Below are 24,343 nucleotides of genomic sequence, written 5' to 3' on the forward strand. Positions count from 1 at the left end.
ACTGTCGTGTCAAGCCTGGAATGACCCCTGACCGGGTCCACGCCCGTTAATGTATATGTATATATGTATAATAACAATAACAATAATAATAATAACAACAACAACACTCCCGATCGAGGAAGTTGTCCCCGACACCGCAACCCGACACACTTGTTTTGCTAACTCCTGCCTGTTGGTGTGCGAAAAAAAAAAACAATTCAGTCGAAGGAACGCAGACCGGCCGCCATTGTTGCAAACACGGAGGAAATAGTCCGAACGAGACTGGGATCGATCAGGTAATCTTTTTTTGTACCTGCAATTGTTATTATATAGTTTAAGCTAAGAATTGTTTAGTATCTTTACCGTTTTACGACATACGAGACGATACGGACGATAAATTCATGACTTTGAACCCCGGAACGGACGCCATACGTCACGGTGGACATGTGACGTCGAGTTTGTTGTGCATCGGACGAAAACGAATTTAGAATTCGCCGCCCCTACGGTCGACTCCGTTACGGAACGATCGTTGAGAGTTTCCTCTCCGTTTTCATTCTAATTGAATTTCAGGGCGGCGAACTACGAGCAAGGTTCTCATTGACATGTTACATATGGTTGCCTGCACCACATAATTACGTACTTGGAAGAACAACGGATTGCACCGGTAGCGTTAGGACGGTATTCTTTAGGAATTTTTGATCAGTGGAACTACTAAACTTTTGGCATTTGTGATTTATGGGTATTTGAAGGACATAAATTACCTTTTTTCTAAGTTAAAACAATGAAACTATTTGCTCTCAAGATTTTTGTTTCGGCAGTTGGAATAACGGCCAGAACGGTAGCAGATAGCCATTTAAGACAAGCAGTCGGTTATCTCAAGCGTTGTTAACATTAACATGCCTAATCGTTCACATTATTATTATTAATAGATCCAAATTTTTCATATGGGGACATATTTATACGTTTCAATGTGCAATAATTTGTTAGTAGATATTTATTTGAGTTAGACTACTAGGTAGAGGCTGAAATAAGGCACAGTTACCACCCTACAGTGAAATAATAATCTCAGATTAAAATAGCATGCTAGTAATTCTAAACTGCAAATCGTTTTCATACCAAATAGCTATCAATGTTACTAAATAACTAATCTTACTGAGATATGAGACCAGCGTACTAGATGCAACACGTTAAGGAGAACCAAGTATGGCTAATATGAAAATATACATGGTACAACCATGGAGGGGGTGATTCTACACGAGAAAAGGAGAATATGGAACGAATTTTTTTTTCATTTAACTTCTAGTATTTCGAGCAAAAATCGAATTTGAAAATTCGGCGAACTCGCGGGCCATTGAATAGAAATCCGACGTGTCTGATCATGACCTACTGATTCTACTTACAAATTCCAGGCACGCGAACTTGGCCTGGATCTTCAAAGTCGATTTTCTCGAAAACAAAGTCTCAAACCAAAAAGAAAAAATAAATTCCATATTTTCTCCCTCCACGGTTATGCCATCTCTACCGAGACACTCTGAATAATATAATATGGCCAAGTATTCCGATCAGACGATACCTAAATTCTGTATCGATGGAATAATTGAAAAGAGCAACCAACACGACATCACACGATCAAAAATAATAATAGCCGTTGCGTTTTACGCGACGCGCAACGGAACAGACTTTGACCGACGCCGCCACCCGTTGGGTAGGATAACAGGAAACTGCGAATGTTCCGTCGTGAGTTCTGTTCGCCAGGGCTCCGCCGGCCGACACGCCAATAAATAATCGAGATTCCATGCTATGTTTACAGTGGCACCGCCAGTGACGCCGACGAAATAAAGGTCGGGACGCGTAGGACGAATGCGACACCTGTCCGGACACGAGAAATCGTCGAAAGGCACTTAACACCCACCCGCAACAACCCGCAAGCTGCTCGATGGGATCAAACGACAGAAAAGAAACAGAGTCACAGAAAATACTATATCGACACTCTCGAATAAACACACATACATACACACGTATACTCTCACACGTATCAGAACCGAAAAAACGAAAACAACAAAAAAGCAGAAAAAAAGCCGAGTAGAGAGAGTCTCTATATTTCGATACGTTCGGGGGAACAAATCACCACACACGTATGTCGTACCCTTTTCTTCTTTTTTTTTTTATTTTTTTTTCTTTCTCGAATCGTGGATCTATTGTGTCGCCTCGGAAGGGTAGTTCAGGGGGATGTTAACGGAACAGTGTAGAAGAGAACCAAAACCAAAACGAAAAACAAAAAAAACACAGGACAGAAGAACAATATTTTTTTGGGTGCAGAGAATAACGTTTGTCAAACAAAAAAAAAAAAAGATAATAATAATCGAGAAACGGTTTCCAGCTTTTCTCGGGGCCGTGTAAACCGCGTGTGTGAACTTTAGGAGAGGGGGAGGCCTCTCGGACAGCCAATGAAAAATAATGCGTCTAATCGGAGCGGCTTGCTGTTTTCGCCCGCAGTAGTTCCAACCGACAGTATCCACTAATGGCTGTATCTGTGTTATGTTGCAGTCAATGAAACGGTCGTCGACAAGTGGGCCTAGGCTTGTCTCACTGTGCCGCCGGCGACAGTTCCTCTGCCAAGCACAGAACACTTACAAACAGACAGACAAACAAACAAACAAAAAGAAAAACAACAAAAAAAAAAAAATACAAAAAATATCTAAACCGAACAAGCTCAGCCCAAAAAGACAAGACGAACAAGCGGGATTCTTAGGCTCTCTCGCACGCATCCGCTTATTGCGCGAGCGCTGCGATAACAACCTACGGCAGAATAGCAACATCTCTCGATATCAATAACGTTTTTAGTCGACGTCGCTGCAAACAGACGAACAAACAAAAGGGGGAGATCATAGGTCGCCCTTCCCGCTGGCCACGCGCTGCACCGCCCGTTGCTGCTTTCGTTCAATTGATCGACCGCCGCAACAGAACAGAGAACAAAAAAAAAACAAATCACCTCTATTTATTATTGTGTAGTCTATCGTGTTGTCGGTACGAGAGAGAGAGCGAATTAAAGACGGGATTGGAAAAAACAAATACCATCAATGAAACAGACACCCACACGGCTTTCTGAGAACTTTTCATCTACTGTCGAACGTTCCTCGGCGACGAAGTTTCGTTTTCTTTTCTCTCCCTGCCCCCACCCCCCCACCCCCATCGATCGTCGCGACCGTACACGTATGAACAACGGAAGCAAGTAGTTGGCCACCCTGAAGACCCTCTAACTGTGATAGACGCTTCGAACTCTCCTAACCAAGGTTATGCTTTTATTTCTTTCATCAACACACCGGTCACGAGGATATCGACGCCAGCCATTATCGTCGATCAAAGAGAGCTCTTTCGTTTCACTAGCATCTAGTGCACCTATCTCATTCTCTATTCTCGGACTTGCTCTTCACCTCCTTATCTCTGTCTCTCTCTCTATCTTTCTCTCCGTTTCTTCTTCGTCCTAGACTAACTCGTCACCATTCCCCGCCGGGATTAACGATTACTATAACGGCCAGCGAACAGTCTGTCCTCGAGGACGTCTAACCCTTTCATCGGAGTTCTGTTTTTCGAAACCCTCGAATGACGTTCGACTCTTCGTTCTCGATTTCCCGCGAGAGAGGATCCCGTCCGACGCGAACCGGTTGACGCGATCGGTCTCTGTTCCCCCCATCTGTCGTTCGACCGGGAGATCGAGCCAGGTAGCCAACACGATAGCTTTGGCGTTGCTCTTCCCGAGCCCATGAACGCGGCGGACGCGTTCAAGACGTTCAAGGACAAGACGAAACGAAATGCAGCCGGGAACACGTTTTTCGCGCAATCGAAGCGCGACCACCGGGGACAACCGCACGTCGACGAATGGGAACGCAAGACGAGAGATCAGAGCGAAACTGCGGGAATGAAGCGGAAAGCAGTGGAACGAGGAAGCGTTTGCCATTTGGTTCGAGCGGTATACTTCCTAGGACGAAATCGAAGGAACTGTATTTTCTGATCGGTGACGTAACTCTCACGGGGGCTTCTGCGAGCGTCCGCGCTGCCGAGTGGTCATGCGAGCCACGACCCGGCAGGATCGCAAAAGAAATATATATATATATATATATATATATATATATATATATATTTCACGGAAGCCTTCCTCTCGCGGTCACTGCGCGCGAAACTTACGCCACCGGAGACATCGATCAAGCTCGCGACTTAAGATTTAACCATTGTACATAATACGTAACACGCGCGATGTTTAAAGAGTAAAATTATTATTATTCTTATTATTACTATTATTATATATATATATTTTAAGAGACATTAAATATATATATATATATATATATACACATACGTATTTTTTCGTAAAGAAAGCGCACAGACACGGAGACGCGCGAGAACGGCGCGTCCTTCGAGACCGGACCTCAAGCGAGAAGGATTTGAATTGCCTGGATCCTCTTCTAGTATTTTCTTCCTTTTGTTTTGTTCCAACGATTTTTGCTTCGAATCCCTTTCACGTTTGTCGCCCGTGATTATGCCCTGCTAGCAGCGCACGGGTGGATTTAGCCGCCTGAAGGCTCGTTCTGATTGTTACTTAACGGAGAGAAACTCGACGACGTATCGACGAGTCCTTTTTTCGAGCCACTTCCTCCGACTCTTCGCCAAGACCGATGAGAGAGATGCCGTGCTTGCCAGACCCGGGCAGACATTGTTTGACGCGCGCAAGACGAAAGTGAAAACGCCAGATGATTTGTCGCTCGAAGCGACTCGACAAGTAACATTTCCTCTGGAGTTTTCGACAGCGAACAGGAATGTTGGAATGCTTTGGTCAAAGTGTCAGAAATTATTTGGAGAATTGTCTAGAAATCAGCAGTTTTCGCGGAATTCCTAGCACGAACGTGTGGGAACGCTTTGTCAAGATCAAAGTGTCGGAGATCATCCGAAAAAAGATTCCTTCGAATTCTTAGTTAGGATTTGATGAGATCCTCCGTAAAATTGTCTAGAGGTTACCAATGGTTCTCAGCTTTGAGCTGGGAACGCGACGAAATTCTCGAGCGAACACTTCCGGTCACTTTCCTGTCGAATAATGCTCTCGGGTCCGGCACCACAGAGTCAGACAATGATTTCGAGAACAGCGTTGGCCGATTCGAGTCTCGTGTCCCGTCTCGACGAGACGATCCGCTATTTGTTTGTCTTTTTTTATTCTTCGTGACCGAACCTTCCTTGTTCGTTACTTAACGAGTAACGATACGGAAACGTAGGCAGAAAACACACAAAAACAAAAAATAAGAAAACGATTGAGAAATCACAGCGACGAGATGGCTGGCCGAGTCTCTCAACCGGGGAGTTCGTAACGAAAAGAATCCTTGTCGGGAGAATCGAGTTCGAACCTTGAAGAGCAACGTCGCTCGCGTTCTATTTGTTAACGTTTCAGCGAATCTGCGAGCCTTATCGTATAGCTGATGGGTTGCACGTGGACCTCGGTGACGTTAACGACAGCAATGAAGAAGAGAACTACTTTGTTGTTCAGTGATTATAAATGTAAGATAAAGAATACATTTGATCTGTTTTATTTTTCATATTATTCCCCCACTTTGTTTTCTCGCGGTTACACACCACACCCCGCCCGAAGCGATTAGAGTTTAGCTCGAACGACGTTCCTGTAACAGAAAGACAATAGGATGCTCCTTTTTAATAAATTCGAATGAAAGAAACGGAACTCTGTCTGGGCTCCTTCGGATCACTTTTGTTACGAACCCCCTCGATCGTTCGCGGTAATTGCACTACATTCTCTCTCTGTCTCTATTTCTCTCTTTCTCTCTCTCTCTCTCTCTGAATCTCTTTCTCTCCGTGTCTACTTCTCGTCGTCGTTTTGTCTCATTATCCAGTAAAGTAAGATCATTTCTTCTAATTAGCAACTAGAGACTTACATGTACAGTTTACGATCGTCGAAGGAGAATGTACTGCGCGTGTACCGGACGTTCTAATTTTCACGTTGAACAGTCTCGGTTCGAGCGCATCGTTATTCGCGACGATCCTCTCATCGAAAGACAACCGGAGGTGCGAAGTGTTCTTTTCTTTCCTTCTCAGTTTTGTAACTCGATCGCCCTGCCACACAGTTATATATCTCGTCGAAGTTATCGAAACAGCGTGTAAACGTTGTTCTCTCCCGTGTATCGCGTTTCAGTTTTCTCTTTTTCGTTTTGTTGTCCTTTTTGTATGAGATTGAATGGCCGTGCGGACGCTCCAATCGTTCTCGCTCGAATCGTCCAGAATTCGAGGGAAAGTGTCGGAGAGCAAGTTTCATTATTTTCTTCTAAAACAGCGGCAAACCTTTGCGTTATTTTTAATGTTGTACGCCGACAGATCTGTACGAATAAAAGGTTTGAAAACGATGGAACCATCCCCCTCGTTTTGACTGTGCGAACAAGTGTCCGGGTAGAGAAAAACGACAACGGACTTCTACAAAAGCCTAATTTTTATTTCTAGTATCCTATACAATATCACATTTTTAGGTATTCAATTTCTTACGTCGAACTATCTATACGTAATCTCACGCTCTCACCGGCTCGCAATCACTCGGTTCATCATTCTCGAACTCAAACGCAAGTTACATACTATACAATGTGGTCAATTCGCGTTGGTTTTACGGTCGTGCTTGTGAATCAATATGGGACAACAATGGCGAAACAACAACGCGTCAATAATCATTCGATGGGTCGGGAAGATAGTGGGGAAGGTAAGTGTTAACTTATTGGCATCTCCTTCGCCATCTCTTGTAGCCGCTGTTTCAACATCTGGCGAATTTCGCCGATCGGTTTTATCAGGAATATCGGCACGTCGTCGTCCCGCCTCTGCAACAAATTAGCAACAATTAATGAGACCGCAGTCTACTGAAATGTACGAATAAAATAAAGTACCATGCCAAACATTGTGAGCTTAACTATGATTTATTAGAAGGTGCTTAATTATTTGGTAGTGCCAAAATGACCATTTTCACATTTAATGGAAACGAATAATTCTTCTTCAAAAAGAGTCAAAAATTAATATTGTAACTCATGGCAAGCAATCTCTTAACTAACTTCTCAATTAAGCAAAAATTTACAAGATCTTTAGTTATATCTGACCACGTGACTAGAATTACTCATCTCAATTTAAAGAGACTGTCGTCATTTGTTCACTGCGGGACACAAATGGCCAACTTGACTAATAATACTATCATTTGTGTCCTGCAGCAAACGAATGACGCTAATTTTTTTTTTAATTCGAAGCGAATTAGAATGCACGAATTTGTCATTAGCGTGTTTTTCGATTTTGCGTGTAGTCGTGCTAACTAGGTGCTTACCTGGAAAAGACATTCCCCTTCGAAGTCAACGAACTTCTGTTTCCTGGCCCTCAGTAGGAGGCCGACGCATTTGTCGTTGATGTGGGTGTAGAGATTGAACAAATCACCGAACGTGATCGCGGTGATTTCAGGATGGTCCCGACACGGTGTGCCCTCTTGGTAGATGATCTCGCAGAGTTCGACTACTTCTTTGAGAATATGCGCAGCTGCTTTGCGGCCCCGAATGTCCGTCAAGGAGCCGACTTTCGGTCTGAAATCGAAACAACAATAGTAAATAATTACTACAATTACAGTGATATTGTGACAAATACTGTTCGACGAATATTAATATTAGCACCACGACAATATTAAATAATTGCCACAATGAAATTAATATTCTGGGTGCGTCATTCATCCGCGATATTTCCGTAGATAATTAACAGTTCGAAGCGTGTTTCTTTTATGAAAAACACTCCAAATACTGATTTTCATAGAACTTTTACTACTTTTCTCTATAAAAGTATTTTTATAAAACATTGTAAAATGCTTGTCCTATGAAAATACTTGTTAAAGAATTTTCCAGTAAAATAAAATTTGGCAGGAATATAACAATATTTTGGCAAAATATATTTAGCTCGATCTCCGGTTAATTTTATTCGCAAAGAATGTTTACCTGCCATACTCCTCTTTCGAGAACGTCTTCTTCTCCAGGTTCAATCCGGACGTAAACGGATTCTTACTTTGCTTGTCCTTGTGTTGGTTCGCAACTTGGTTGAACATCGCCACCTTGTCACTTAAGGATTCCTGTGACATAAACAAATTATGTTACATCACGTAAGCCGCACTTATTTAATTGTTCGTCGACGCGTAAAATGAACTACAGTCAAGTAAAATGTGATACACAGAAACCTATTTATAATAAAATTGCACGAAATCTGAATAAATTCAATCTTGCCACTTTCATATGACATACCAGTTTAGTGTTAAGCACTGAGAACAATTATTTTGACATTTCGGCCAACGTATATCGAGTATCGAGTCTGGAAATTCTATTATCCGTAGCAATTTGTGCAAAGCGTTGTATAGCCGGCGTTTCATTAGTGTAACGATTAATTAGCGTAATGTAACACGGCATCTGATTGCGACAATATGGTGCATGCACGTATAACCATAACACGAGGATTGCACGACGAAGATTTGCTTCTATCAATGTGTTCCACGAATGAAATGATTCGACTGGCATTTTTCGTTCGTTCATCTTTCCGTTCTATCTCTTATTTTCTAATAAATTCTGGTTTCATCTCTCGTTCATGTATTACGGATTATTTGAGTTAATTTGTATTTGAAGATACTAGAGTCATTTATTCACTGGGAGACAGAAATGATTAATATGACTAATTTTATCCATGCGATCGGATATTAATTTACATTAAAAATCGCGAGATTTATGCTAGTAATCTTACTTCACAGTCGCAAAAGACACTTCTTAAGATCACTAAAGAGGAGTTTCCGTTCACGTCTGTAACCTAAACGGCGCGTCTTCGGACTAACACTGGTATCGTTGGTATAAATGGCGTCAGAGAGAACAATGGGGCTTCTAATCCCCTAGTGTCATCAAAATATGCGCTTGAATTACGTATTTGTCAGTCGCAGTCTTCGGAAACACAAAATTGTGCAATCGTCCGCAGTCTATAGATTGTTAACGCGTTGACTGCAGAACAATTACTCCCAAAAGTCCCACAAAATCGACCTAATCTGATCATTGTAATAAAAACTGCAGATTCGCAGTTTGTCACTTTTTGAACTATTGTTACATCGTACAAATTCTAATACAGTTATATGAATATTTAGTGCATGTCTGCATTTACGAGTCTAGCTACTGTACGGGAAGGGGTTAGGTTAATTTGCGACGGCGAAAGCGAAACGAAAAATTGACTTATTTCGGGGAGAATGCGACTTTTTTTTCTCGAGCACGATTTCTCGAATATTTTGGCCCAGACGCTCGAAGGGGCGCAGTGTCTCCGCGACGTCAGTGTCACGGTGCGCCTAATCAGCGCGGAATGTTGGAAAACAGCCAGCGTGAACCATTTAACCGGCCCTGACCATAAAAGTCAGTCTGATGGCATTCTGTCAAATTTTCACCCGCTGTTACTACCGCGCCATGTCTATACAACCATCGTCACGTTATCCCCGCACGAGATTCTATCCTCTACTAGTTAACAACTAGACAGCGAATTTTATTCGAAAACATCGAAGGTGTTCAAAAATAATCTTACATCTTTTTCAGCTTATTAAAATTACCAGAAGAGATACATTTTCATTTAATTTTATGCATCGAAGACATTAGACTTATTCAAATCGTCAGAAGATGGAATACATTTTTGTTCAATTTCGACTCCGCGTAATTGACCTGGAAACTTTTTTCAAAACAGATCAGTCCTTTTTAATATTTCTGTTCTCAGTACCATTGGTCTGTTATTCGAACCATGTGTAGATATATCATTCGCAGCTTAGGAAATAATTGTTCTTCTGCTTATAAAATTTTTTTCTTTTCTTATCAATGTCTCTGATATGCGTCGTTGTTCCTCGGCTGTCAGTGCTATCGACTTTTATGGTTTGAATTGTTTGCGAAAGAGTTGATCGTTGGAATGAATAGACTGCGGATTTCATGGAATTATAGAAACATTTTATTGAGTTTTTGTTCCAGAAAAACAAATAGACGAGTAACGAAACGTAAAAGAACTTAACAAAGTCGCAGCTGCACTGTGGAGTTTATGCATTCGTAAGAAAACTGTGTAGATCAACTGCAGAACAGTAAACAAATTGAAAGAATTTAAAAATATTGCATTATTTTTCACCGATTGAAACGATCAAGAAAGACTGTACATGTCTATACAACTCCAGCATTAAGTAATTAATGCAAACAATTTTAATTTTCCATGAAAAATCCGCAGTCCAGGCACAGCAACAGGAGCGAGACACTAAAAGTGAAACGAAACGATTTTGATCGGACAACGAGCGCGAAGAGATTGTTATGGTTGAAACACCTAGTTCACACTTCGGCTAGATTAGGATCCAAACGATGCATGCATACACTGTGTCCTGCATATACTCACATACATCACTGAAGACATTGTTGCACAGTAAATTAAATTAAAAAAAAAGAGTGAGAGATGAGGCAGGAAAACAGCCTAAACTATTAATACTGTTCGATGCGAAGGAATCAAGTGTGGTAAACCGAATCGACTCGTCGTAGACTTTCGCGATATTTTATCGCGACGTCGCGTGTTCTATAATATCTTGACGACTATCGCTCGATGAATACGGCGTCGCGACGCCGGGCACCTTTTTATAAGACAGGACCGACGTCAAAAAGCTCCCACCAAGAATTTCCGGAGGGCCGGCTCAACCGAAATATTTGCCGCTTTTACGAGCCAATTCTGCGCGAATTCGAAGATTTTGATTGGCTGCCAGCAGCCAGCTTGTTCGCCGGAAATGATGAATCTTTGATTCTGTCCTCATCGCTTTCGGTCACTGTCGTATTCATTCATGAACCGACGCGGACTCCGCTCTTTCCACGGACGCTTCCGAACCGTTTGTTTGTTTACACGGAAGACCTCGCGATATTCAACCTGATCCGATTGCGACCACTGTTAATTCTTCGGGAGCATCTTGGCTGGCTCCAACAAAAGCTTTCTGTCAAATGAATAGAACGAACGTCGATTCGGAATAGTACTCTTGTTTTGTTCGATAATTGCGGATTTTGCAGAACTGTGAATCGGAAGGATTTAGAAACGTTCGTACATTATTTTTGACTTGTACAACTTCTATTTCTTGCTTCTGACACATTTTGACTCTGGCAGTTTTTATTTTGCATGAAAATCCGCCACTTGATGATTTTTTTCATTTTATGTCGCATCAACTTGTTCCTTGTTTGTTGAATGAAAAGAAATTTTAAACGTATTAAACATTTTCTTTCTATTTTTTTAATAATTCGTATAGTTTTTTTATGACTTTTTCAGTGAGAAATTCAAACAATTATCACGTTTTGTCCATTCAATTTGAAAGAAAACCTAAACACCGGAATACGAGGCGTTCACTGCAATGTATTTGCAGTATTATTTACAATATAGTCCACGATATTTTAACTCTTCACAATGGGATGATAATGAATACTTCAAACAAAAGCAGACCGGTACTAAATGAAGAATTTGCGTAACATTTTGTTCGAAACATTTCTTTGTTAAAGTAATTAGAAATAGATCAATACATATCGAAATAATTTCGTTAACTGTAATGTTACAAATATGCGTTTCCAGAAAGATCTAACAATGGTTGATATAACTCAATCTCACAGATTAGATTAGATGCATACAGATGCAGCAGATTGCAAATACTGTAAGTTTTATCTAATCTGTGGAATTGAACTGTTACGAAACTTTTTCACTTGTTTATATTTACTCTAGTTTTACTCCGTTGTTCTAGGAAAATTACATTGACCATTACAATTATCGCGAATAAGTAATTAGAATTGTTACATCCAGACTGCGAATCTCTATGGAAAATAAAAATTGTTGGCATCAATTGTAAGACCGAGGAGCCAAGTAGAAATTCCTTTCTTCTTTTAATGATTTTAACAAGAAGCTGAATTAATATTCTTAAATACTTAAATATACCTATTATACGTGAATATAACGATTTTTAAATAATAATCTGTCTACTGTTTTAAATTGCATCTATTCGTGTTGATCATGAATGCACAAAATCCACTCGTTATGCATTATAATATTTATAAATAAGCAAGTTTCGCCTTGAAGAGGATGTACACAACAGCGCGATCAAAACTTGGTTTAAACCAATACGCAGGAATCTTCGCGCGCATTCCGGGCTAAATTTAAGTATCAAGATTTCGATGAAATTCCAGTCGTTGCACATGGCCATAATAACGAATTCTTTCCACCACTCGACGAGCTTGATTTATTTTTCATGGCGAACGCCGAAGAAGTTAGATTGAACAATCTTAGAGAAAGAAGTTACACGCGAGCCAGTGAATGTTAGTTTCTGAAATAAACGATGAGATAGTAATTAGCAAGAATACAGTCCGAGCGATAGAATTTCGTGTGTCCTCACTGCCTGCCAAAAGTTTGGAATCTCTTGTCGATTTTCGGTGTAATTATATCATGTGACAAATTTCCTTCTCATTCAGAGCTAATATTTTTAGCAACGGGTTGCGTGTCTCGTACTGCTGAATCAGTGCAATTATTTGCAATCACTCAAATTTGTTCGCATAGTATTTATCTTGTTTACTTTTGCTGTGGAATTCGAAAATTAAATTCTATTATCTCAAGTATGTATGCCTTTTCATAGAATCATAATTTGATGCAATGGTTGATTGAATTTTTCGATCTCGCCACTTTTTCTGGTCACCATTTCCGTATCTTTTGACTCGGGCAGTACGAGCAATTTTCCAAGAATGTTTGAACTTTTCACAATTCGCGCAAAATTCCGCAATCTCAAGTCGCCTCGTAACGTGACGAACAATATCCCCTTGATTCGTGTTTCTGTCGGAATGCATGACTCAAAGACCCCCGCGTTAAACTTTTGAAGAACTACGCTGCTACCAACATGGCGCCTCGTGCTTGCCAAGAATTCTCGATACTAAACTTTTGGTGCTTCCTTTGGCGCACAAAATGGTATTCTCGCTCGAAAGATTAGCGTTCGAGCAAGCCGAAGAAGAAAACGACAGAAGTTCTTGCATTTAGAACCAGCGAAACTTGATTTATGCGCGAACCTTAACGCGTCCTCCATGTTGGAATCGTTCTGTGTAATCCTTGGGGCAAACTGATCGATCGAAGGTTAGTTTGGTGGATCCAAAAAGTACGGTGTTCGCATGCAATTTCATTTCGCAGTCTGCCTGGCAACGCGACCGTCTGCCGTGATTTCCTAAAATGTCATACTATTGTCACGCGGATCGTACCGAATTAGAAAATGTCTCTTCCTCTTGAATAATTGTCACGCCGACGCCTTTAATCTTGTCGGAAGAATAGGCGACGCCCGCCGTTTGTCACCATCTGATATAAGATGACGTATACATGCAGCTAGACTGAGCCTCACCTTCTACACCACCTTACTTTATTTTTATCAATTTTATTTATATTGCGAGCGCGCTTTCCATCTTAGTCGCAAGAAAAGGACGGCTTTCCAGACACGCTCTAACATGGATTCGTTAAACAATATAGAAGAAAGCAGTCCCCTCGGTGCTTTATAAAAAATTGATTTGAAAACATTCATACTGAATTCCGGATTTATACGGAAAATTAAATTGCCTGCATTCGTTACAGCATACAGGAGTTACATATACATTTATTAATTTTCCTAGTGATTTTAACAAGTCCAAGACAATATTGGGTTGTCCGGAAAGTTCGTGCCGATTTTTAAGGGAAACTCAAACGCAGTACATTTAAATTTCGATATACATTTATTGAATTATTATAAGTGTCATTTTGTTCATAATCTTTCACGCAACCTGGGTTTTTCGGCGAAAAACTTTTAAATATGATTTTTTATGTCGACCAAAGTGTTAAAGTTTTTGTCATTATGGGAATTTTGTATTGACCTAAAAAGATGAAAATCTGAGGGTGTAATGACTGGTTAATATACAATAAAATATAATAATCAAATGCCTATAATTCACTCTCTTTCCTTCCATATTTAAAAGCGTATAAAACTAGAGTACTTAATGTACTCTAATCAAACTTTTTTCTAAAAATGCCTGAAAGATCACCTTTTTAGACTATGTACACATTTGTTTTCAATCATTCTGACATATTCAGACCTATCCTGATGCCACCTACAGAAAAACGGCACGAACTTCCCGGACAACCCAATAAAACAGTATTTCTAGATCCTTGGAATATTTTCTCAATTTTGATCTACCCAGAATTCAATTGGCTAGTAAGAAAGTTTTCAGAAAATATATCTCGGTGACCTCTAATGTCCAGCCAAAACGAAAATCATATTCGAAGTCAGCATATCAGAGGGAGTAGAACGACGTGCAACGGGGAGTTCAAATATTAGAGGTTCTACGAATCAAGGTCCTATCGATTGCACTGAACTTTCGGGAATCCTCCTATTGAACTCGCATTGTTCGAGCAGTGAATCAGCCTCTACGTATTTCGGCGTCGTGGAACCCCGTCGGGAAACAGCCGATTCTGACGCATCGCAGGTAAATTTACGTATACGACGTCCGTGAGTATGCCACGGTGGAATTCGGGTTTACTATTATAGTCGAGGGCATCGCGGCGGCTGACGTAGTCGTTCATTGATGTTCGCGACGGCGGCATTGCGTTCGACGACGCAAAATCGTGTCTAATTCCGCGTTTCCGGCCGCGGTGATCACGCAGACCGGCGGGAGATGCTCCTTTTATGGTATCACAGACCTCGATTCGCGGTCTGGCCGCTTGGAGCGGGTCCATTCTACCTGACCGACGGTGTTCTCCTCGTCGATGTTTACAATTTTCATCGACATTCTGTTCCCACCGAGATGTGCGGTTTTGTTTTTTTAGGGGCTGGGGGAACGCCTTTATGCACATCCCCCTCCGTACTGATCAAGGTCGAGATCAAGGTCACTAAACCCCTACCCCTCTGACCCCATCTCTGACCCCTACTCACGCCTTCCGGGCCAAAGTCTTGATCTGGCGACCCTGGGCGAAAGTTTGTTTATTTACCCCGATGGGGCAACCATTTCGGCTTTCGCCAGATTCGCCGAGCTACAGTCGGGGACAAAAATAAGTGGACAGTTAGTGGAAGTAGGTAAAAATGAAGTTTAGTCGAACTAACATGACTGTTACAAATTTAAGTATTATATATCCTTGTAGCATATAGATTATTTAGTCGATAATTGAAGTCCATATTTACGTCTTTGCGTAAACCATATCGAAAATGTCAGCTATTTATCAGGGGACAAAAATAAGTGGACACTTGGTTATAATGTTATTGTGAGGTAAGAAATGTATGCAAACATTAGACACGCAGTGATCACCATCAATCTTATTAGTACCGATTCAGGCTTCGTATAAATAAGAACATTTATACAATAATTGCAGAATGCCAGTGCTTGGCAGTGGAAATTTTCATGCTAATATTGTTTCTAAAAGCTGGTGGTAACCATGATCATTTGCATTGTGCGAATGGTTCCCTTGTGCTCGTAGTCGCAATTTGTATTTATTGTTCAACAAAATGCTGGTGTGCGCAAGAAGTTGGCAAGCTGCTGAAGTTTAGCAAAAGATACTTTTAAATATACAGGATATCCTACCTAAAGCTACGTGCACACCGAAGCAACAATGAAACAGCTGTTCAACACTTTTGGTTGAACTTGCACAAGAAAGAGGAAACAAAAAATCGCTCGATGTTGCTTCAGTATGGACGTAGATTAACCTGAGCATCTTATTGCATATCTCGCTTGTTTTTTATTGTAGAAATTGTTCACTGCCATCGCTTATTTCAGTAGCAGTTTTCATAAGTGTCTCATTCTAATAAATGCAACGTCTGATTTTCTTGGTAGTAACCTAAGAAAATTTGATTTTCTTAATAGATTGTAGTGAAAATCGATTTTCAAGTTTGGTAAAAGATCGTGTCATGCGAGTGGCACTGGAGGTGTTAATCTCGAGGGTCGGGAATGAACGTTGACAGTCAAAGGAAAAATACAGGTATGCGTGCGACGAAACACCTCGGAACGTGCGAACCTAACGTAACACGTCGGATCAGGGCCCGAGCACGTGCGAGATATAAATAATTCCAGAAGCCACGAGCCGAAGCTCGTGCGACGTTCCGTTTCGTTTGAATGAAGCTGACACGCGTCCTTGTAAACACCGAGCGAAGCGGTACCAATAAATTTCTTGACAGTTATTGGCAGGAATTCTTCCCGGGGCTGGAGACTTCGCGTTCTTCGAATAATCGAATAATTCGATCTGGTAGGGGCGTGCGAATCTCGGTGTCACAGGAACGGTGCATTCGCAGGATCTTAAGGGCCCGGGAGAGTCACGTGACTTTTTCAGTGTCAGCAGGTCGGTAACTGCTGTATAATTTCCATTCACAGCCTTCAGACACAGACTTAAGATTAAGATTAAAATATCAGTAAAATATTATTATTAGATTAAAATATTCTCATATAAGGACGAAAAGTTGAGGCACGTAAAACTATTTTTCGCCTATTTTTGTCGGTAATGTGGTCACTCTAACTTATCGCGAATCTACGAAGACCCAGTCTAGCCACTCCATAAAACGATGGTGTTTGCTCCCTTCGCAATGACGAAACGTGAAATAATAGCGCATATACCACAGAATTTTACGCATTTATCAAGGATCATTCCGGCACACTTTGAAATTGAATAAAATGGCGGAGAAAATTTGTACGCCAAGATTCACGAGTTCTTTGTAATCGGAAGACTTCTTCCATCTTCAAGTCTACGGTAGTGTCGGTTCGTTAAAAAATTTGTCAAAGTCAGAGTCTAGTTGAAAGTCAAGATTAATTTTGCGGATTTTATGAATGTATGACAAAAATGGTTAAACACAATTTAAAGCAGTGGACACGTTAAAATGATTTAAAGCCACCAGCGTATTGTTTTCAGCTGAATGAAATAATTGAAAGAATAAAGAAATTTTTATTTCGCCCCTGCGTCTTCCAATCGGTGGAAATATTTTTTATTTTGCATAGGACACATGGTCTAGTCAGGACACATGGTCTCTTTACACCCTGTGCAAAAATGTCTCTTTTATTTGTCGGTTTTCGAATTCTTGGATTCTCAAAAGCCTATAGGCTTTCGTTTACCTAAATTCGTACGCATTGAATATCGATCTTCGATTAAATTGCGTGTTCATTTAGGCCTGTAAAATTTTCCTTTCACGCGTATGCCAAAATCTGACCACCTACAATTCGATGAATGTACAAATCCGAATTTTCGAAATGGACGCGCGGCATGGCCCCGCACTTGATCTGTGCAGAATCAGCGCCAAACGCGCGCAATTCCTCGCGAACACGGTTCAAGCGGTTTCCCACGGCCTAAAATTACATTACGTTTCGAGGCGGTAACGATTTATGGTGCTAATCATAATCAGACCCTGCTCAGACTAATTAGGGAACGAAAACGAGATTACCCCGACGACGGCAGCGGCGCGGTCTCTTTTCCGATGATTATGAACTGCGCAGCGAGCGATTCGACAGCCGTTGGCACGTACCGCGAGATCCCGAAGTAATTAGGCGAATCCGCGTCAACGGAATTACATAATCACGGCGGATTTGACTCATAAAACTTGCGAGATGACACCGGGCCACGATTTAGATCGTCTTTCTGTTGGCGACACCCTGCCCCGGGGAAACGCGAATGACGAAACAACGCACGCTATAGTTGTCCCGAGGACTATAACTGAGGTTATAGCTTCCGAACGACGAAACGGCCGAATTCCTTCGCGAAGTGAGAAACGAGCATTATAAATAAAATCTCTGGTGGCGGGTGTGTTGCCCGGAACGAAAAAAGTCTGCCGAGACTCGGAGCCCCGACAGAAAATAATAGCCCGCCCCGTGGCTTATTCGAGGCCCGGGGCATTTTTCTATGAGGCTTTATCAGCAGAAATAGCGCTCTATATTCGGCGGCGTCTGATATATTACATTCCGCGGATGGTTCTAGCATTCTTTCTCGCGCTGCGTTTATTTTCGCGCGTGTTTATAGTCGGCCGCGAGTACGCGAAACTTTTCGGAGATTATGATGTTGCACCGGCGCGAAAGGGTGAACGGAATTTGTCCCGAAGTTACTCGGAGGAGAGAAGTTTATCGAGGACTCTTGAAAATAGCCTTTCGACGTATATTAAATGCATATGTTAAATCCGAAAGTTGGGGGACACGGATTTTGACGGGAACACGGTTTTACGAGTCGCTCGGTTGCAAGAGTCACCGCGGAATTCGATCGTGTCAGCCATTCGACCGTCTTCCATACAATGAAAAAAGGAAATTATGTGCTGTCTGGATGAGGCTGAGCGCTGGCGCCTGACCAAGGTCACGGAGAAAGAAATTGAGTCCTTCCGAGTGTCCGATGACCCGCTTTTGTGCACACGCTCGAAATATCTTCTATACACTTTCGACCTCCCTTGCACTAAATCGCACAATGCGAACGTTTGCAGAACAATTTTCCCGCATTTTCTTTGAAGTGCACAAAAGCATTTCTTTGAATTCATGAAATTAACGAGAGAGTATAACTCGTGTAATTTTGATTGCTTTCACTTGAGAAAAATAATTTATGTGCTTCCAATGCCCGTAAATATGTGTGCAAAATTTTAATGCAAAATGTTTAATGGTTCTTCTGAAAAAAATTCGTAAAGATTCGTTAAAATAGCGTAGCTCCACTTGCGAGTAAAAAACCAGTTAAAAATCTTGTATTGCTTCGAACATGGTACAAATTGGTCAAGTATTGTTGCAAATAATATGCAATAATTTTACAAAGATTTTACTGTACGTTCCTAGAGCATTTATAAATATTAGCCTGGCCACAAAGCTCATGTTTCTTTCTAGTCTATTGATAGCACTATTATATTTATTTTTCAATATAGGTCCGCTCAAAAAAGTTGTGAAATACAGCTTTTAGTAGTTTCTCTGCAATTCGGAGGAATTGCGATGTTCTAAAAATTTCTTTTCGTATAGTAAATTAATTATTCTAACTTCTAAGAAAAATCCAAGTCACGTGGTTCAACATTAACCTCTTAACTTAACAATTATTTTGTAAAACTGTGTATTACATTATATTATAATACCGGAGTGTTCCCGGGCTTTTAAGTTAAGAGGTTAAACAAGAATTATCGTCTCTTTGAACTACTTCGAAGAGGGTCCGATTATTATTTCGGCTGACGGTGTATACCCGATCCGAGCGTTTTATTCGTGCAAAAAGTATAGCCGCTGATGCAAACGGCGGATGGCATTCGCGCCGACAAATTCACGTGTGCGGCGAGGAAAAAGCTCAGGTGGAATTGCCTCGGAGAAAGAGAACATAACACTCTCCGATTTGAAAGCGAGTGGCCGCCGTCCAAGAGGGAAGAAACGCTGCTCGCGAATACCGCCCCGTGACTAATACGCCCGCGACTGCCAAATACTGCGAGCGGTCAGACTACCACGAAGAAAATCATCGTATTCTGATGGACAAACGTCAACCGCGTGTCGTTGACACTAATGTTGCAATCCGTTGTTCCCGCATTCCTCCCGGCGAGCTCCTCCTCGTTGGCGTTCGTGAATCGGCCGAGATCGCTCGTTGTGTTCGTAACTGCTAAATTGCACGCTCACACGCGGCCCACGTGCGAATCTCGTGCCCGAAGAAATCAGAGTTTCGAAAGAGGCGCTTTTATTGTTGGACCGTTCATAATGTCCGACCGTTTGCGCGCAGAGTATCATTCACTACACCACCGCTTCAAAACATTGCGTCGGAACATGCTCGCTGAACTCTTTTTCCCTCTGATCTAGCGTTCCATCGACGATCATTAAGTAGATTACGGATTTCGTGCATTATTTTTCTGATCAATGGGTGGAACAAATGTTAGAAGAATCCGTGACACAAATTAGTGGGGTAAGGGACCCAATTACTGTCCCTACATTAATTATACTCATTTTTAAAGCACAATGAATACTAGAAAAAGAGATATTACATTTTTGCTTTTGCAACTTTGCAACTTTGCAATTTTGCAACTTTGCATATATCTCTTTTTTGATATTCATAATGCTTTAAAAATAAGTATAATTAATATAGGCACCCCTACATTGATTATGGAGGTAATTGTAGCCGCAATTGGTACACAGCTGGGTGAAATAGTATTTTAAATATTAAATAGTAAATAATCTTATTCATTTTCATGCAATAAGTTTTTAAAACAGCATTTCAAAATAGTATTTTGTTTGAAGAATATTAAGAAGATTTCATCTCGAAATATTTTATTCCTTTTATTTTAAATATTCTTGCTGAAAATAATGGTCCGTATTCAATATAAGTATTTTATTTTATGCCAGACTATTGAAATAAAATATCATATTTTGTGTTTCAAATTGTTAACTGGAAATATTTTGATTCAGATGTTTGTAATATAAGTATTTTATTTCATGGTTTAGATTGTCAAAATAAAAATATTTTACTGTAAAATATTAAACAGTACTCGAAATATTTATTTCGCCAAATATTGCCCACCTCTGAACTGGTACCCCCACGGTAATTGGGTACCTTAGATTAGGTGCAAAGCGGTGAAAACATTTAAAGAATTTGAAAGTATCTACTTCCATCATCGTTCACAAAATTATTATAACAAATTCTTTTTCCACACTTCAAAGTCCGCATGTGATGAAGACCAGTAAATGAATTTTTTGTTTCTTCCATTACGTTTCCGTGAAAAATTCTCAAAATTAGACTTGTTTTTGTGCTCCGGAGCGACTTCTCGATCAAAATTGAACTCTTGACATTGCGAGGAGTTCGCTGTGCTCTGGAGGATTTAAAAAATTCGGTATTTTCTATGGCGGAATTTGGTGCCGGCGACGGATCGACGGCAGAAATATCAACGACACGTCAATCGCTCGCGTTTGTCGAAATAACAGATGAATCGCGAGAAGACAAACGGACGTCGCGTCGCGTCGCGTCGCGCCGAGCGGACACGGAAATCGCGGCGCGCGCTCGGCTATTTCAAGCGTGTGGACACTATTTTCGTCAGTCCGCGTCACGACTCCGGCTTTCGCGGAACGACGAATCGGCGAACGTTCGCGTGGCAAATCATCCTCGACCGATACCGAGGTCCCCTCGCGGATATCCGCTCCAGGGAATAAACAAATATGGCGTTCCTCGAAACGCGAAGGCGTCGTCGACACGTACAGTGACTACCGTTAACATTCGGCCGCTCTTTATATGGAGGGTCTGCTTTTTTCTCTGGAAACAATCGATTTTGTTGCACTGAACTTTGTAGCTGTACTCCCTGGAAATGCCTTCGTAAAATTTTAAATTGGAATATAGATTTTCAAATCTGTTGGCTATTGAACCGTATGCGGATCGGTATTTCGAGTGTTCCATTGCAACAGATACCAAAATCGATTTTTTGCATGTACCGAAAGTACAGCATTTTCGAAACATGTTCCCAAAATTTTATAATCTGAATTTTTGAAATGTTCTCAATTAAGGAATTGTAAAAATTAGGCAATTCTGAATTTTCTCCAAGCAATTGCACTTTTTTAAAAATTCTTTTATTCGTTATCTAGCGAAGTAATCAGTCGGGAGGGACGTATTGTGTTGGCATTATTCTGACATTTATATTGCTTTTGTGATGTCGTATACGTAGTTAAAAATACATGAATTATTAATATGTAATTGCGTTGCAGTATGCATATAGATGAGGATCATGTAAAAATATGAATGCTTATTACGCAATCGCAGTTTCAAATATTTATGTACGCACGAAATTTGTTGTGTTCATTATCATTGTAATAACAAATTTTATACGTTTTATGAATATAACATAATGACAAAGAGAGTAGATCTTTTCAACCGTATGAAATTATGTAAAAATGAAATGAACGTACACGAAGCTGCCGTCTCTTCCAATTTGTACAGATAATTTTTATTTTAAATATTGCGCACTCTAATGATAACTATTCGCACACGTTCCTATTTCGCAATATTTTTATCTACTCATATTTTCTTGTAAAAAAAAATACAAGAACGTCATTTCCTAAGAATCCTGCATTAATAGATAAATGAATGGTCAAGAATTGAAAAATTGACATGTGCACCTTTTTGACTGGCTGTGCACTCGTCCGGCAAGAATCGTTAAATCGTTGTTGCACGTTTACAGGAGTTCTGAAATTCTCTTGGAGCATAGTGATGGGTCTCAACTCGTATGCACGAGAGGAAGTAATTAACTCGTACAGAACGCATTGTGGGAGTCGGCCGAACGGAGAAGGATTTTATTATCGACATGCGGTTCGCCCGTAGCATCGCAGCTTCGCCGAATGACGTTCCAAAACCAGACGGACACGAGAACAAATTCTAAAGCTGGCACTGACCTCCTCGGAATCGCTATGATGGCTTTGGCTATCCATCTCGTGTCCCACGGAAAAGTCAATCGATCGAGAAACGTCGGAACTTTGGTTCGCTCGTCGGCGTGTCCGCGAGAATGTCAAAATAAGGAGGTGGTTTCGATTCGAGAGATGCGTTCGCAGTGTACCAGTTCTCACAGCGATCTCGTTGAAAGTGCCCTTGCGCTAACGGCGTAACTCTATTTCTGGTGGATAGGAAACACGTGATTCGGTCGACATATTGCTACGGAAATTCAAGTTGGCGCGCACAATAACTTCCCGCTTTCTCGCGAGAGGAAATCGATATTGAAGAGAAAGAAGGTGAGACGTCCTCCAGCTGATTCCAGGCAACGTTCGTGCACCCTACCGATTCCGACTGATCTCCTGAAATCGATGATGCGTGATCAGTAGACTGCGGATTTTATGCATTCATGACAAAAATGAGTAGGTGCAATTCAACACGGTAAAAAGATTCAAGGAGTTTAACGATGTCGATACACCATTTTTAACATATACAAATTATTAATGAGCAATATAAGTTTTTACAAAGCTACTATAGATTGCAGTTGATGTGTAAACATTTTATTTTGCATTGAGATTAAGTCCGGTGATCAGATTATTGGAGAAACTTTCATCGTTGGTTACGTTGTGGGATTTGAAGGTGACAATAACCTGTGGAAAATTTACAACATTATACAATGTCGTACAGAAAGAAAATAAAAAATCCCAGGGCCCAGCATTTCTTCAGCCTTACCCAAAATGTAATACTTGAATTACTATTATTCTGTTTAGCATTATTCAAATTAATACTAGAACTACCGAGCACTATGTACGACTGATATTATATTGCTTCATAGTAATGACAAGATTGCACTTATTCAGATTTTGCACAATTTTTATTGTAACATAAGCTTCATTCATATTTGTATGAATCCGTCATCAGCTTTTTAGCTGATTATTGACTATTTTTATAATTTCAATAATCGTGAAAGAAGAGATCGAGTCATTTTGATCCGTAGTTTCAGTGCAAATTATACGAATATAGAATATTGTTACGACGATATGTAATTACGGCAACTGTGATGTTACCTCCCACTGTGATATCAGAAGACGCTTTACAATTATAATTATTATTGTAAATAAATAACGGCACATATTTATTCTTGCACTAGCGGAATCCTCTATAAAATATCCGAGCTTCTCGCCGTCCCTTTCACCTATCCTAATCTTTCTTTCTCTGACAACTAGACTGCGGACCTTCATGCAAAATAAAATACATTTGCATTGATTGCAAGACACAGGAGTGAAATAAAAATTTCTTTCTTCCTTTGATCATTTTATTAAGCTAAACCCAATACGCTGGTGCCCTTAAATCTTTTAAGTTTGTCCACTGCTTTAAATTCTGCTTACCCATTTTTGTCATAAATGCATAAAATCCGCAGTCTACTGATAACCCAGTATCATTTCGAATTTTCCACCGGAAAAGCCGGGCGCGTCCATGTTGCCCGTCGGGTCGCGAGCTGCATGTTTGCGGTGCGTGGCGGAGCGCGGTTCGAAACAACAAAATTAGCTCGAACGTCGAAAAATCGATGCTCGCCAGGCTAAATGAAAAAAAGATTGTTCGTCTGTTCAACTTTCGCGTTCGAAACCGCGAACTCTGGCGGCGGATGTCGAGCCCGCGCGCGCGGGGAGGAGAAGCGCGTGCAACAAGCGCGAGCGATGCGAGAGAGTCCGCGATAACGCCGTTCGCGGCGCATCTTGTCGATCGGCGATGCAGCCCGGCGTCGCGGTCGGCGTCGCGCGTCGCGAAATAGGAGGCAGACCGTCGACGACGTATCGAGTGGTCCAATCATGGCAGCGCACCGTCGTCCTCCATGACGATGGCACATGCGCCCTTAGCCCCCTCGTCCCGAATGCAACGGCCAGCAGATGACACTGCGACTTCACCCCTG

General features: G+C 41.1%; 2 protein-coding genes across 4 annotated transcripts in view; one reads left to right on the forward strand and one right to left on the reverse strand.

Moving 5' to 3' along the window:
- Positions 1–4,037, forward strand: part of Serca (ATPase sarcoplasmic/endoplasmic reticulum Ca2+ transporting SERCA) — a 41,428-nt gene extending 37,391 nt beyond the window's left edge. Inside the window, exon 14 of the mRNA XM_076789920.1 lies at positions 1,790–4,037. Within this exon, the coding sequence (XP_076646035.1) occupies positions 1,790–1,818 (29 nt within the window). The 3' untranslated portion in view covers positions 1,819–4,037. The remainder of the gene's footprint in view (positions 1–1,789) is intronic.
- Positions 4,038–4,099: 62 nt separating this feature from the next.
- LOC143355250 (actin-binding Rho-activating protein) lies at positions 4,100–22,566 on the reverse strand. 3 transcript variants are annotated; one of them, XM_076789929.1, is made up of 4 exons: positions 22,380–22,566; positions 7,980–8,110; positions 7,328–7,577; positions 4,100–6,836 (listed from the first exon to the last, which is right to left on the reverse strand). In XM_076789929.1, exons 1-4 carry the CDS (start codon positions 22,413–22,415, stop codon positions 6,729–6,731), a joined length of 525 nt encoding a protein of 174 aa, XP_076646044.1. In that variant the 5' UTR covers positions 22,416–22,566; the 3' UTR covers positions 4,100–6,728. The 3 variants fall into 3 exon arrangements, with proteins under 3 accessions (XP_076646044.1, XP_076646045.1, XP_076646046.1); XM_076789930.1 differs by lacking the exon at positions 22,380–22,566 and adding an exon at positions 10,423–10,645; XM_076789931.1 differs by lacking the exon at positions 22,380–22,566 and adding an exon at positions 8,770–8,788.
- Positions 22,567–24,343: the final 1,777 nt, after the last annotated feature.

This window comes from Halictus rubicundus, chromosome 6 (assembly GCF_050948215.1).
Source record: "Halictus rubicundus isolate RS-2024b chromosome 6, iyHalRubi1_principal, whole genome shotgun sequence".
In the NCBI taxonomy this organism is placed as follows: domain Eukaryota; kingdom Metazoa; phylum Arthropoda; class Insecta; order Hymenoptera; family Halictidae; genus Halictus; species Halictus rubicundus.

Coding starts and splice junctions, on each gene's coding strand:
- LOC143355250 (XM_076789929.1), bottom strand. CDS start 22,415: ATGGATAGCCAAAGCCATCATAGCGATTCCGAGGAG. Junction 7,578..7,979: donor TCGAAAGAGGAGTATGGCAG/GTAAACATTCTT, acceptor TTTCGATTTCAG/ACCGAAAGTCGGCTCCTTGA. Junction 6,837..7,327: donor AAGGGGAATGTCTTTTCCAG/GTAAGCACCTAG, acceptor AATTTGTTGCAG/AGGCGGGACGACGACGTGCC.